The sequence below is a fragment of the Crotalus tigris genome, unplaced genomic scaffold (assembly GCF_016545835.1).
Source record: "Crotalus tigris isolate CLP2741 ecotype Arizona unplaced genomic scaffold, ASM1654583v1 scf7180000017666.379230911805:20528666, whole genome shotgun sequence".
NCBI lineage: Eukaryota > Metazoa > Chordata > Lepidosauria > Squamata > Viperidae > Crotalus > Crotalus tigris.
In genome coordinates, this window is record NW_024096552.1 from 6,080,583 (window position 1) to 6,096,173 (window position 15,591).

Sequence of the window (15,591 nt, forward strand, 5' to 3'; positions counted from 1 at the left end):
CCTGCAAGGCTCTTTGGTGGAAGCTAGTAGCAAATTTGGGTGCTCTTAAGATGCTGCCTGGAAGGCCTCAAATGAACTGGATCTTTAGTCCTTTGTTGCGGCTAAGCTACAAGACAAAACAAACAAACAAGCAAAAAAAGAAGACAAGAAGAACGTAAAAGGGTTGCGGTTACACTGTAATCAAATATACCCCAAAGTCCTATTTCCTAGCACCAAGAAACGTAATTAACTGTGGGAACTTCCAGGTTTCAACTCTGGTGTTTAGTGTCATTTTATCCCGTTTGGAAATGTTTTTTATTTGCATATATTTTTCATATTATAATAATGCAACAGCTATCCAGGACTCTGCTTAAAAGAGACCAGCCCAACTTTTGTGAGAATGAATTCAGGAAAAAAAATCTTACCATTTATTCCCTCAGTTAATTTGAGTTTTGTGCTCCAATTATTGCTTTGACTTTCACCGGAGGGGAAAGACAAGTAAATGTGTAAACTTTGATCCAGATTCCAGTTCCACGGCCCTAAAGAAAACGTCAGTGGAATGACAGAAAACTGAATAGCTCAGAGTTCCAGTTGGAAAGCGTATTTTTTCCCCCGTTTCTTTACAGAATCAAGCTGGAAATAGTTTAAGGATCCCTGCCTCCAGTTCTGCATCAAAATCAATATTATAAATTATCAATTGACTTTGGAGGGCAGAATGCATCAGTGTATATTTCCTCTCTCCTTAGAAGCACAACCTCAGGATGGCCAACGGAAAGCCAATTTAGACAAAAACGTTCATGATCTCGCTTTATTTTTTAAAAAAATGTGTATTTAAGAGTGACTAGCCATTTTTAAAAGACCAGAATGTCTAATAAGGTGACCTTTCTCCCTGTTTCTAGAGCAGGAGCCTCAGAGCTTTGTGTGCAAACAGTATTAAACCCTTACATTTTTTACCAAGTTACAATAGGATGTTTACATGGACTCAGGTTTAACTTTTAACATTAGATCAGGTATGAAGTTGGGGGGGGGAATGAGTTAAATTTAAGCTGAGACTTCAAGAGGATGCTTATCATTAGACACGAGATGTGTAAAGTATCTTTTGCCTTCCAGATGTTTCTGAACTAAAGTCCCAGATTCTGGAGGAGGCTGGCTGGGCTACTGCTGGTTTAGCAGCATCTGGAAGCTTACAGCTGTGTACTTCATGTAGAAAGTCCTTGCAAATGGAGTCGGCAACCTTCTTACAATGAAGACAGTTCTTTAGGGGAGGGGTTTGCAACCTGTGCGCCATGGCCCACTACTGGTCCATGGCCTATTTGTAACCGGGCGTTGTGAGTGTCCAGGTGCTCATGGCCCCACTCACGCGAGTGTTGCAGGCGCTCATGGCCCCACGCGCACGAGCATCGTGGGTGCTTGGGGCCCCACTCACGTGAGTAATGGGTGCTTGTGCACGTGCATGCACGTGCATATAGACCTGTCCCTCCCACAAAACCATCCCCTCTTCCCCCCCCTCCTCCCCCACCAGGCTTCCCCCCCTCCCAGAAAGATTGGGGAACTTTGCTTTAGGGGAGGCAATACAGAATGTGACACACACATATCTGTAGTTTAAAGTGATATAATCCTGTTACTTGAAAAGGTTGGGTTTGTAGTTTCTCCTCTGAAACCCCCTTTCACATATTTCCAGCTGCCTTCTATCCTTCATAAGGACCAGTCATTACGGTTTGTGAACTCTGGTTTGTGGCTTAACTGTGAGCTACTAGAGTTTCTGTCCACACACTTTTGGCTTTGGGTATCCCCGAATTCTCTATTTTGCTTGCTTAAGAGAAAGTGACACAATTGAGTTGCCTCCCAGTAAACAAAGCAGTCCACAAACTTGACACAGGAGGATTAGAGATGTGTCAGTCTATGGAACCAGAAGCACTTGTGACTTTTTGATGCACTCTAGCAAGCTGGGATCAGGTTTTCAGGGGGGAAAAAGCTTTTGAGAGAAAACTCTGGCAATCAAACAAGAAACTCGCAAGTATCAGCCCCATTTTTTTTTTTTTTTTTTTTTTTTTTTGCTTTGAATGCTGGAACAAAGCATTGTTCAACATCTCTCCATACAAGGGTGGGCAATTATCTCAAACTGTTTGGGTGAGGCAGGATATCTGAAGAAGTGTTCCTCATTTTGTTGATTCCAGCAAAAAAAGTTGGGTGTTCAGATATACCTGCTAATTTGCTACAGGTAGCCCAGAAAACAAGCAATTCATCCCAATCCATTTTCTTCCCAAGGCCGTTCCTTCATACATACCTACAAAAATGTACAGAGAGCCAGGTTGGTTTAGTGGTTAAGGCACCACGCTAGAAACTAGGAGGCCCTGAGTTCTAGTGCTGCCTTAGCCACGAAAGCCGGCTGGGTGACCTTGGGCCAGTCGCTCTCTCTCAGCCCAACCCACCTCACAGGGTTGTTGTGGGGAAAATAGAAGGAATAAAGTGTATTTATATATGTTTTCCACCGTGGGTTATTTATAAAAATAATAAAGGTGGGAAGTAAATAAATCTCCACATTCACTCTGTACTGCATGTGTCAAAATGCTTGGTTACTGTTAGTCTGGGCACTTACCCTAGAACGGGTCGGCAGCCTTAAACACTCAAAGAGCCACTTGGACCTATTTCCCACAGAAAACACTGGAAGCTGCAAAACTTGTAGGTGCATGCGTGCGTGTCAGAGGGGGGGGCTTGATTGAAGAGTTTAATTAAAAAGAAATAAAGGCTGCTGTCTATTTCTCTCCCTCTCTCTCTCCCTCTTTCTCTTCCTCCCCCCCTCTCCCCCTCTCTCCAATCTTCTACTCATCTGGCCTGACGCTGTTCTCCAACAAGCTGACAGACATTCTTATTGGGCTGGCTCTCTCCTGCCCTTGGTCTGCCAGTCCTCTTCTTCCACTCGGTGTGAGTGTGTGTGTGTATGTGTGTGTGTGAGAGAGAGAGAGCTGATTTCTGCTGCTTCCTGTGGAGACACAGCAAAAGCAGGAGCCCCGCTCAATAAGCTTGTCAGCTTGTCGGAGAACAGCATGAGGCCACTCTCTTTTTTACACACGCACACACATACACACACACAGAGAGAGAAGGGAAGCGCAAGTGCCTCCCCTCTCTGCAAATGACGGAGGAGGCTGGGAGCCACAGGAGAAGGCTCAAAGAGCCCCATGTGGCTCCGGAGCCGTGGGTTGCTGACCCGTGCCCTAGAAGTATGTCAAAAAATGTCAATCTTGTTAAGTCTTCAAATTGGCAAGGATAATGCAGATGAATTGTGGCTTGACTGGGGTACAAATTACTTTTAGTTATTATTTGATGCATAGAATAATAGAATTGGAAGGGACCTTGGAGGTCTTCTAGTCCAACCCCTGCTCAAGCCAGAGTTTTGCCCCACTTTACGAACTTTCTCGCTACCCTCGTTAAGGGAATTGCTGGAGTGGTTCAGTTAGTAACATGGTTATTAAGTGAATCTGGTTTCCCTACTGACTTTGCTTGTCAGGTTATGAAAGGTGATCCCATGACCCCTGGACACTGCAACCATCATAAATGTGAGTCAGTTGCCAAGCATCTGAATTTTGATCACGTGACCGTGGGGGTGCTGCACTGGTTTTGTGAGAAAGTCGTAAGTCTAAGTCGCTTTTTTCAGTGCTGTTGTAACTTCAGCCACTAAATGGACTGTTGTAAGTCGAGGACTACTTGTATTATAAAACTACATCGTAAGTTGTAAGTTAGGTCAGTCCTTAATGACCAATCCAGAACCTCCTTCATCAGAACTACGCTATACATGCAAATATGGAAGGTACAACTCATGTTCCATTTCCAAATCTCCAAGTACCTTAAGAGCATCCTGGCTCCGTGTCCCAAGGTTGCGGCTCAACAAAACAGCTCCTTTTTTCTTGTCACATTTTGTGGAAGACAAACCCTCACCCACACAAACACAAAAAAGGGTGTGTGTTTAAAATACAAATAAAAGTTGCAATGGTTTTTGGTTAGAGGTGGGGCAATTGCAAAATTTTCCAGAATCTGGATGTTGAATGTTTTTCAGCGCATTGTTCCTGTCAGAATCCAATTATATTTCATCTCTAGTTCTCAATTATAAAAAACCCCATTTCTGCCTTCTATGGATTCTGCCATACGATGAAGGGAAGGGGGTGAACAAAGGGGCTTTATGGCCCTCACTTCCTTCGGTACACTTCAAAGGAGCTGATTGTGTGTATTGCCAAAAGAGCTAACCATAAGAATGGAGCTGTTACCTTTCATGTAGTTTTCTTTGAAGTCTCCATCCAGCTGGCAGAAAGGAAAAGGGGGTGGGATTGTAATGCCTGAAATTGTCGCTGGAAGAGGGGGGTGATTGGGTGGGACTACTGGGGAACCCCTTAAAACCTTGAATGGGAGAGCTTGGACCCCAAGTCCTGTCTAGAACGCCTGCAACCATTTTCTCTTAAGAAAGGATGCCTGTTGGAAGAATTATTCCAAGAGTTCTGTCTTCTTAAGATGCAAAGTGGGGTGGGCCCTTACAGTTCCGGTGAAGGGATTCAAATATGTGAACAACCGTTTCTTTGTGTGGATGCTGCTTCCGGAAGTCTGTTCTGGGCCTGGGCAACAAAAAATTAGCTACCGGTTGTGCCGAAGTGGTGCGAACCAGCTGAACTCCACCACTGCATTGTTCCACAATTATCCCAAAGACGCTTTTTTTCATGAGGCAATTGGACTTTTCTTGTTTTTCTTTGAAGACGTTTCGTTTCGCTTCTCATCCAAGAAGCTTCTTCAGCTCTCTTAAGCTTCTTGGATGAGAAGCCAAACGTCTTCAAAGAAAAACCAGACAGTCCAGTTGCCTCGTGAAAAAAAGCATCTTTGGGATAACTATGACCTGGATGACACAGAATCTCCATAGACATTGTTCCACGATGTAGTCACTCCTTTTGCCTCCCAAAGTGCTGGGATGGGGAGAAAACTCTTTGTTCCTGAGTAGACCATTTGTTTTGTTTTTCTCCTGGAAAGGCCACCCTTCCCTCTTTGAGCTTTGCTTGCCAGGCATCGCCCTTGGCAGGCTTCCCACGACCCAAAGGCTGCCCCTAAACCACAGGTTTTACGCAGCAGGCTGGGCCTCAAAAGCACGCCCCGACGGCTTTGCACAGCTGCAACCGGTGTCAATAGGCAGGGTGGAGGCCGAGGGCGCGACGTGGCAGGAACCAGCCTGTCTTCAGGTGAGCAAGGCTCTAGTCCTCGCCACTTTCAGATCTGGCGGCGCGGCTCCCTCTGGTGGCGCATCCGGGAACTGCTAGCTGTGCGTCCATACTACCAGACTCCCCACCGAAAGGGGAAAAACTGTCGCCAGATCCACCCTGCAAAACTCCGGGCCGCCTCTAAATGGCAAGCAAGATCGTGCAGAAAACTCATCTGGGCTCCCTAAAGTAGGCAGCCCGGCGCCCCGCCACTGTGCTCGCTGCGGAGCTCAAGATCCTGCCCCGATCTCAAGGCTGCTGGGCAAATCGTTGCGCCGCTCAGCTCAGGCACGAAATCTTTTCCCTACAAGCGTTCACACGACCCTCGAAGGGGCTGGTTACCTTGCAACCCGCTCCGCCAGGCGGCCCGGAGGCGCAAGGCAAGCGGACGAGGGAAGGGACGGAAAGGGGCGTTTAACCGGGACGAGCCTCGCAGGCAAGAAGAAGCGGAGCAGCAGACGGCGAAAAACGGGGCTCTTTCTGAAAATACAGCTCGATCTTGCAGGGAGAGCCCCCCCCCCCCGCGGGAGAGGGATCAGCTGGGATCCAAGATCCGAGGAACTTGGCGCTAGTTAGGATTTTCTCCCGAAGTTTGCTAAAATCCGGAAGTGAGGCTCCAGGGCGCCTGTGGTTTTCGACTTGCGGGAGGGTTAAGAGTTCAGACCGGGAATCCCTTCAGACCACTCTGATCTTCTCGCCGAGGGCGGGGTGGAGCGATCCCGTTAAAGTGATCGCTTCGGAGAGAGTCCGGGGCCCGCCACGGGCGAGCGTGAGTCAGGTGCAGCTTGTTACAGCAATGTGAGTTTTCCCGGGTGGATTTTGGATTTGGATTTGGATTTGCAACAGGAGGTGGCGTGACTACAGTTTGTGGAGATGCACCTTAAAAAATGCACGCACGCACACACACCAACTGTGCATTTTAAGATGCATCTCCCAAAAACTGTTTTCGAGAGCTTCGGGGGGAGGCCGTTTGCAAACAGAATAATTGGTGGAGCAGAGGTTTTGTTCTGGGTATTTGATGCACCGAGTAAGGGTCTGATAATGCGGGGAGATAAAGAGCCAAGATTACAAAGAAGTAACCTTTTTGTATCCTGGACCGTGTAGGTGGGCGAGAAGCAGTGCAAAACTTCTGGCCCCTCCCCGTACCTGCAAGGAGAGGGTGGTGGTTGTTAATTGGGAAGTCGTGTCCGACTCATCCTGACCCCATGGACAACGTTCCTCCAGGTCTTCCTGACCTCTACCATCTTCTGGAGTCCATTCAAGCTCACACCTACTGCTTCAGTGACTCTATCCAGCCACCTCATTCTCTGTCGTCCCCTTCTTCTATTGCCCTCCATCTTTCCCAGCATTAGGCCCTTCTCCAGTGAGTCCTTCCTTCTCATTAAGTGGCCAAAGTACTTGAGTTTCAACTTCAGGATCTGGCCTTCTAAAGAGCAGTCGGGGTTGATCTCTTCTAGGACTGACCGGTTTGATCTCCTTGCAGTCCAGGGGACTCGCAGGAGTCTTCTCTAGCATCATAGTTCAAAGGCCTCAATTCTTTGGCGTTCAGCCTTTCTTATGGTCCAACTTTCACAGCCATACATTGCAACTGGGAAAGAGAGGGTAGAAAGCCCAAAGGGAGGCTCTCCGCTTATCCAAGGAGAAACCCTTCCCTCCGCCCCCCCCCTTGGGAGGCGGAGCTTCTGAGCCAGGTGTGCTCTGATTGCCTGCCCTTTGCTTTGAGTGGAGTGGCCGAAGGGCAGGAGAAAGGTAAGGGGAAGAAGTTGCAGCCGACAAGGGAGACACCCCCCCTCTCCAGGGAATGCCTTCCCAAACTGGGGAGTAGGAACGGAGTTTCAGTGGGCGAGGGCTTCCTTCTTCTTCAGCCCTTCTTGGTATGCTCAAAGTCCAGCCCAAGAAGTTTGCTGTAAGCTGGTCTCCCCGGCTCCGCTTCGGAGGCCCAAACCCTGGTTTGCAAATTGCACGTCGAAGGGACCCAGTGGGATTTGTGGCAACTCCCTAGCAAAGGCTGAAAGGTGACATGGCTGGGCAGGAGGACCAAACGCCCCGACTTAGCATCTGGTTCTTCCTGTTTCTGAATCTGGGCAGGGCTGAGAACAGGAAAGTTGTATTCTGAGGAGAGAAGTACACCAGTCCGGTGGCTAGCAGATTGCTCCAGGCCAGCTGGAAACGGTGCAGGGTTACCTGCTGATTTGGGAGGTTCTGGGGTTTGGTCTGTAAAGATGTAGGGTGGGGTGACACAAACTCATGTGATTGGAAGGCTTTTTAGCTTTGTTGAATTTTAATGCGGTTGATAGCGTCATTTACCTCGTATTTGTGGAAATGTGCCTGATTCTATCATTTTTAAACTGGAGCATGACCCATGGGGGTCTTCTCATCAAAATAAGACAAGGTCATGCCTCTCTCTCCCCCCTCCTTCCCTCTCTCTCCCTCTCCCCTCCCTCTCTCCCCCCTCTCTCCCTCTCTCCTTCCCCTTCTCTCCCTCTCCTTCCCCCTCTCTCCCTCCCCCCTCCCTCCCTCTTCCTCTCCTTCCCTCCCTCTCCCCTCCCTCTCTCCTCTCCCTCCCTCCCTCTCTCTCCCTCTCCTTCCCCCTCTCCCTCTCCCCTCCCCCTCCTTCCCCCTCTCTCCCTCTCCTTCCCTCTCCCCTCCCTCTCTCTCTCTTACACACTCACTCCTTACCCTTATCAGTTTTGTAAACATTGTTGCATGCAAACATTTATGAGAGTGAACCAACCCTATGTAATTCCTTCTGTCTATTGATCTTTTTCTTCAAGCCTCATATAAATCGATTACCATCTGCCTCCTTGCTTCGTGATCCAAGTGGGACTTCCTTGTCTATCGTTGTGCTCTCCAGAGACACCTCTCTGCCCACTTGGATTCTGGGCCAGTGGCTCATCTGAAAATGCCGGTTCTCCCTTTGAAGCTTGCATGTCCTAGATCAGGGGTAGGCAACCTTGGCTCTTTTATAACTCGTGGACTTCAACTCCCAGAATTCCTGAGCCAGCATGGCTCAGCTTGGAAACCTCTCCCTTTCCCCTCAGCTTGGCTGGCTCAGGAATTCTGGGAGTTGAAGTCCATGAGTCATAAAAGAGCCAAGGTTGCCTACCCCTGGTCTAGGTACTTGCCTGACCCAGACAGCGTTTCAGAGGAAGGAAAAGGACAAAAGCTTTTCTATTTTTGCCCTGTGTTTCCCACCCTGTGTAATTATTATATCTATAAGACCTGGAACAAAATCACAGCATAGAATATTGCTTAATCTTTTAAAGCATGTTTTTATGCTTTTTGCTTCTCGCAGGTCAGGCACAATTGGTTTGACTGAATTCATTTTGGGGGGGGGGGAAGAGGAGATCCCCACTTTCGTTTTTCCAGATTATTTTGCTTGCTTGCTGTTTTCTCAAACTTCCTTCTTGTCCAGAATTTTCTGGTTTTGGTTCTGTGAAGATCCACCTTTGGAGAATCAGTTTTGTAGTGTAAGGTGGGAAGATTCGCAGTGGGAATCTGTGGTTGTCTGTTTTTTTCTTGGTTCATGTTGCGTACCTGCAGAGATCTACAGAGAGTGTTCAAAAAAGGTCAAGAAGGCAGCCATGATGGTTTAATAAAAGCTCCACCCATTTCTGCCTATGTGCAATGCATGGGTGGAGCTTCAGTCCTACCATTGTGGTTACCGTCTTCATTTTTTTGACCACCCCTTGGGGACACCTTTGTGTACATGACTATGGTGGGAAACAACACGTATAAATTTGTTCTTCTTTCTTGAATCAGCTTTTCTAACTGGAACTGATTTTGCATTTACTTATAAAGAAAGAGAAAGTAGTTCCAGGATAAAAGCAGAAAAGAAATGTACTATAAGTTTGAACTATCTGGAATGGTCCAAGGGCAAAACAGCAGGAGGAAGAAAGAATATTAAGTACGTTTGCCACCTTGAGCTAGTTATAAAATAATAACTAGTAAAAATCTAATAAATAATACAAGTGATAAAATATATTTCTTTCAGTTATGCAAGCCCTGCTTTTCAATCCATTCTTTTCCAAAGTGTCTATAACAGTGGTTCTCAACCTGTGGGCTGGGACCCCATTTGGGGTCGAACGACCATTTCACGGGGGTCGTCAAACAACGCAGTCCGCCATTTTTTCCCCCTTTTCCTTAGCTGTGCTACTCCCTTTTATTCTATTGGCTTTTGAAAGCCCATAGAATAGACTCTCTTGAATAGAGTCTAATTCTATGGGCTTTCAAAAGCCAATAGGAATTGTCCAGGCTGTCTCTGCCCTGCTGAGCCCGCCAAAAGTCCCATTCTGCAAACGGTGCTGCAAGTTGTCTGCAGCGAAGGCGAGCTGTCTGGAAGTTTCCACCCCTCCCTGCTGAGCAACTACTAAAAATGTAAGTAAAAGAGGGCCAGGGGTGGGAGGTGGGAGGCCGGCGGGCGCAGGGAGGGTTGCTGGCACGCGTGGGGCCCAGTGGGTGCCTTACCTCCTTTGGGCTGGGCCAGCTGGTGGCCCAGCCGGTGGTCGGCCTGCGCCGTCTCTGCCGCTTGCCAGCTACGCCTCGGCCGGTGCAAGGGGCGGCACCACACATGCGCGGTGCTCCCGGGCAGGGAAAGTCCTCGACTTATGACCGGTTGGGTAGTCCTCGACTTACAACCGGTTGGGTAGTCCTCGACTTACGACCTGTTGGGGTCGTGGCATTAAAAAGGTTGAGAACCACTGGTCTATAATATTAAAAAAAAAAATCCTGCAGTGATCAAGTTCAATGGGAGGGAGGGAGGGAGGGGAAGGAGGAGGAGGAAGGGAGGGGGGAGAGAGGAACAGGGAGGAGGGAGGGGAAGGAGGAGAAAGAATGTTAGGGAGAGAAAAGAAGGAGGAAAGGTAGGAAGGGAAGGAAGAAAGGAAGGAGGAGAAGGAAGACGTTAGGGAGGGAGAGAGGGAGGGGGGATGGAAAGAAGGAAGGAAAGGGAGGGAGGGAAGGAAGGAAGAAGGAAGAAATTGGGAGGAAGAGAGGAAAGGAAGGAAGGAAAAGGAAAAAAATTGTGGAGGGAGGGGAAGGAAAGGAAAGGGGAAGGGAAAGAATAAGGCAATTGTAAGCATAAAAATTTCCCTGAAATATGTTATAGGTTAAAAAAATTGGTTGTTTTAGGAAAGACATCCCTGCTAATATAAAGGGGAGGAAAAGCTGGAAATGAATGTTGCTTTTTAAAGTAATACTTTTCATCCACATTTTTAATAAACTACCTCAGGGGTGTCAAACTCAATTTCATTGAGAGCCGCATCAGCATTGTGGTTGCCCGGGGGGGGGGGGGACAGGTGGGTGTGGCCAGGTGGGTGCGGCCTACTGGGTGGGTGTGGCCAGGGTGGGTGCAGCCTACTGGGTGGGTGTGGATGGAGTGGGTGTGGCCTATTGGGTGGGCATGGCCAGCTCTACATCATTCCGTCAATGGTGCCTGTGGGAGCTGGGCAGGAGTGGGACAGATCTGTGGGTCTCTGGCAGAAGGGGATGGGACTGGGGCAAGTGCCAAGGAATGGTCCACCAGGGCAAGTGCCAAGATGGCCACCACAAAATTGTACATTGGCTCCTGGCTGGCCTGGGCCAGGGCCAAGGCAGAGGGGGCCGTTCCCTCACTGTTTCCAGGATGGTTTCGCAGGCCACATGAAACCACTTCGCGGGCCGCATCCGGCCCCCGGGCCTTGTGTTTGACATGTCTGATCTATATTAAGCTTGCGCCAGTGTAATTTATATTTGGGACAATTTTGTGGCTTTGTTTTGTTTTGAAGAGAACAAAACAAGCCCAAAAAAGTTACTGCTAAGATAAACTAAAGCATAAACAAAGCACCCATATAATGTTAATGTACAACTATGTCTTGTGACATGTTATTAAATCTAGACTGTCTAGAAACCTAATCTTCTCCTCTCTTCAGTTAAAAAAAACAACAACATGTCAGTGGGGTGTCCTTAAGGGCAAGTCTTAAGCCCTGTTCGTTAAGTCTTAAGCCCTGTTCGTTTAATGAGTCATTGAGTTTATCTTGCGATCCTCATTTTTATATTAGGAACAGGGGTGTGTTCCAGATTGGCTTTCAAATGTACAGTTGTTTTCTTTAGGGCTTCTTAAAAGGCACAGTCCAAGAAAAGCATTCCTTTTTTTAATTATTATATATTATGTTTCATGAACAGGAATAAATGCAAAACAGAGAAAACAGGAAAACATACATACAACAACAACAAAAAATCTGTACCATAAAAAAAGACCCAAACATCAAATAAGTTTAACACTGAACATACAAAAAATTCCATCCTGGCTGGATGCTGGAAAGAAAATCAAAGAAACCTGATAAATTCTCTTCCCCTTATATAACAGGTCTACAGATGATTACAGGTAGTCCTCGATATACAACAGTTCATTTAGTGACCGTTCGAAGTTGGCACTGAAAAAAGTGACTTAAGATGGTTTTTCACACCACCACTGCAACATCCCCAGGGTCATGTGATCAAAATTCAAAGGCTTGGCAATCGGCTCATATTTATGACGGCTTCAGTGTCCCAAAGTCACCCTTTGCGATCTTCTGACAAGCAGTCAATGAGGAAGCTAGATTCTTTTAACAACCGGGTTACTAACTTACCAACTGCAGTTTAAGAACTGAGGCAAGAAAGGTCGTAAAATGGGGCAAAAATCACTTAACTGTTGTCTCACTTAACAATATAAATGTTGGGCTCCATTTGGTGTTAAGTTGAGGACTACCCATATAAGCTTTCTCATCCGTATTTAACAAGAAAAATACATAAACAAATATTTCAAATGAGGAGATCTCTTATCTAATAATTTTTTGCTTTCATAATCAGAACTTTTTCCATGCTATTGTCACAATTCCCACTTCTGCCACCAGAAAAAAGGTGTCCTGAGGCTGCAATCTTTTACACTAATCTACTCCTACTTAGTCCTCTCTGGATGTGTAGGGATTACATATCCCAGTATTCCCAGCCAAAATGAAATAGTCACAGTAAATCAAAGTTTTCAGTGGGTTGTGGTCCTAACACATTTCAAGGTACCCTGTTGGGAATACAGGTAGCCCTCGACTTAATGACCACAATTGAACCTAAATTTTCTGTTGCTAAGAGAGTAAATGAGTTTTGCTCCATTTTATGGCCTTTCTTTTTTTTATTGAAAAGTTTTATAAAAATTACAGTATACACCCCAAAACCCACTCACCCTAAACCCCCCCTCTCCCTCCCCCACTTCCCAGAGCTGAGTACAGGGTTACAAATATAATAATCAAACTCTAACTAACATTAACCAACTATATAAACAAGTCCATAATGCGCTTTAACTCCCCTTTAACAAGTATAAACAAATTAAAAATAAACATAATAATATAAACAAGTCAATATTATTAAACAATACAATATCCAAATTGTTAAACAATACTAATACTAAAAATAATAATAAAACTAATAAAAATTCAACTATAATAAACTATTAATAATAATAATACTCTAAAATTTACTCATAAACTAAATGGTCCCATATTTATTCTGAATATGATCTATCCATCTTCTGCAGACCGAAATGTATCTTTCTTGTGAATGATCCTTCAAGTAAGCAGAAATTTTCGCATTTTATGGCCTTTCTTGTCACAGTTGTTAAGTGAATCACTGCAGCTGTTAAGTTAGTAACACGGTTGTTAAGTGAATCTGGGTTCCCCATTGATTTTGCTTGTCAGAAGGCCGCAAAAGGTGATCACATGACCCCGGGACACTGAGGCCGTCATAAATATGAGTCAGTTGCCAAGCATTCGAATTTTGATCACATTACTATTACTATGGAGATGCTGCAACAGTCATAAGTGTGAAAGTCATAAGCAAAGTCAATGGGGAAACCGGATTCACTTAACAACTATGTTACTAACTTAATCACAGTAGTGATTCACTTAACAACTGTGGCAAGAAAAGTCAAAACTCACTTGACAATTGCAGGTGGTCCTCAATTTACGACCACAACTGAGCCCAAACTTTATGTTGCTAAGTGAGAAATTTGTTAAAGTGAGTTTTGCCCCATTTTACAACTTTCCTTGCCACAATTGTTAATTAAGTGGATCACCGCAGTTGTTAAATTAGTAACACCGTTGTTAAATGAAACTCACCTTCTGCATTGATTTTGCCTGTCAGAAGGTCGCAAAAGCGGATCATGTGACTCTGGGACACTGCAGCCGTCATAAATGTGAACCAGTTGTCAAGCATCTGAATGTAAATCAGGTGACCATGGGGATGCTGCTGTGGTCATATGTGCGAAAAATGGTCATAAGTCACTTTATTTCAGTGCCGTTGTAACTTTGAACGGTCGCTAAACAAAATATTGTAAGTTGAGGACTACATATATGAGAATGATCATTTGAGGCCATGAGGTTTGTAAGACCAACCTGTAGGATTGGCCCGTTCTCAGATATTTTGGATCCATCTCAACAATTCTTGATATGGCAATACCCAAACTGTAGCGCTCAGCTGCTCCGCCAAGCTATATTTTCTCTCTACACTGACCCCCAGCTGAAATAAACATTACAGATAGTCCTCAATTCACAACAATTCACTTAGTGACAGTTCGAAGTAACAATGGCACTGAAAAAAGTGACTTATGATTGTTTTTCACATTTACGACCGTTGCAGCATCTCTATGGTCATGTGATCAACAGCTGCTTGGCAACTGACTCATATTTATGATGGTTGTAATGTCCCAGCGACATATGATCATCACCTTCTAACAAGCAAAGTCAAGGGGGAAGTCAGATTCACTTAATGACCGTTCTACCAACTTAACAACCGCAGTGATTCACTGTGGCAAGAAAGGTCATAAAATGGGGCGAATTCATTTCACCACTGTCTCACTTAGCAACATAAATTTTGGGCTCAGTTGTTGTAAGTCAAGGACTATCATTCTTTAAGGAATCTCACTGCAGATGTAGATAGCATATGCCATCATGCCAAAGCTTGTAAATATTCTTAAGATTTCTTATTAATACTGTATATGAAACAGATTTATCACCGTTCGGAACTCCCTGGGTCCATGGAAGTCTGAGGAAAAAATTGAAAATAAAAGATTGCTTTCTTTTCCACTTCCAGCCCTTCCGAATCCCATGGAGAGCCCCAACAATTTATGCCGCCTTTGTGGCTCCGGGCTGCGCGGGAATCATCGGCGGTGGCTTTTCAGCCGGAGCAGTAACAGCTCGCGCCCTGACCTGCTGGTGATACTGTCCTATGTCCTCGACCGAGAGCTTCCCCAGCGTGGAGATGGGCGCGGTGAATTCCTCTGTGGGAAGTGCGCCCAGGCCTTGGGGCGGGTGTACCATTTCGACACTGTCATTGCCCGGGTTAAAGCTCTCTCCATTGACCGCCTTCAGCGCCTGCTTTCGGAGAAAGACCAGTTGGCCCGCTCTCTGCGCCACATCTACACGCGGCGGTTCCCAGATAACGGGGCCTCCGTGTCCTACACGGGCCAAGAGATCTCAGCCAGTATAGCGGATTTGCCCCAAGTACAGTACCAGCGCCTCCTGCAGGACGATATGGCCCTGTCTGAATATGAGTGTTGGGCTGACACCCCAGACAGCAGCCAGCCGGGCACCCCGTGTCGGAACCGCCAATGTCGCAGCTGCCACGGGCTGAGGGTAGATGACAACAATTACGAGTGGGTGTGCCGGACACCGAGACGGCTGGGAACGTGGTCCCCTGTCTTCTCCCTCTGCCGGGATAAGTCGCAGAGCATGCCCACCATGTACTGCGCTGGCTCCCAGGCCTCTCTGCGATCCCAGAGCTTGGGGGACGTCGAGTGTTGTTCAATGCTATCGTTGGACACTTTGCCGGAATCGGAACTAGCCTGGGAAGCACTGAAAAACCTGAAGGAGATTAGAAGGAAGAGGCTGAAGGTCCCGTTGGGCAGTAAGATCCCTGTCCTGGTGGGGAACTGGCGTGGGGCTATTCCGCAGAGAGAGAGCCCGGTGGGAGAAGAAGCCTACGAGGAACTGGTAGATGAGTTTCTGCCTCTTAAGCCAAAGGTAAGAGCCACAGAGAGGAAAGGTGGGATTAGCTGAGTTCAGGCATTATCCTAACTAGGGGTAGGCAACCTTGGCTCTTTTATGACTCGTGGACTTCAACTCCCAGAATTCCTGAGCCAGCATGGCTCACCTTGGAAACCTCTCCCTTTCCCCTCAGCATGGCTGGCTCAGGAATTCTGGGAGTTGAAGTCCATGAGTCATAAAAGAGCCAAGGTTGCTACCCTGTCCTAAGCTGTGGTGTGTTCTAACCACCATGTGTTCTACAGAGAGTCCTCAACTTACAGCCATTTGTTTAATGATGGTTCGAAGTTATAATGACACTGAAAAAAGCGACTTATGACCGTTTTCCA

At 46.5% G+C, this 15,591-nt stretch overlaps 1 protein-coding gene across 1 annotated transcript in view; it reads left to right on the forward strand.

The window, feature by feature from the left end:
* Positions 1-6,769: 6,769 nt before the first annotated feature.
* The window catches only part of LOC120305190 (centrosomal protein of 135 kDa-like), a 29,617-nt gene continuing 20,795 nt past the window's right edge, over positions 6,770-15,591 (forward strand). Inside the window, exons 1-2 of the mRNA XM_039336633.1 lie at positions 6,770-6,962; positions 14,313-15,241. Of these exons, the coding sequence (XP_039192567.1) occupies positions 14,327-15,241 (915 nt within the window). The 5' untranslated portion in view covers positions 6,770-6,962; positions 14,313-14,326. The remainder of the gene's footprint in view (positions 6,963-14,312; positions 15,242-15,591) is intronic.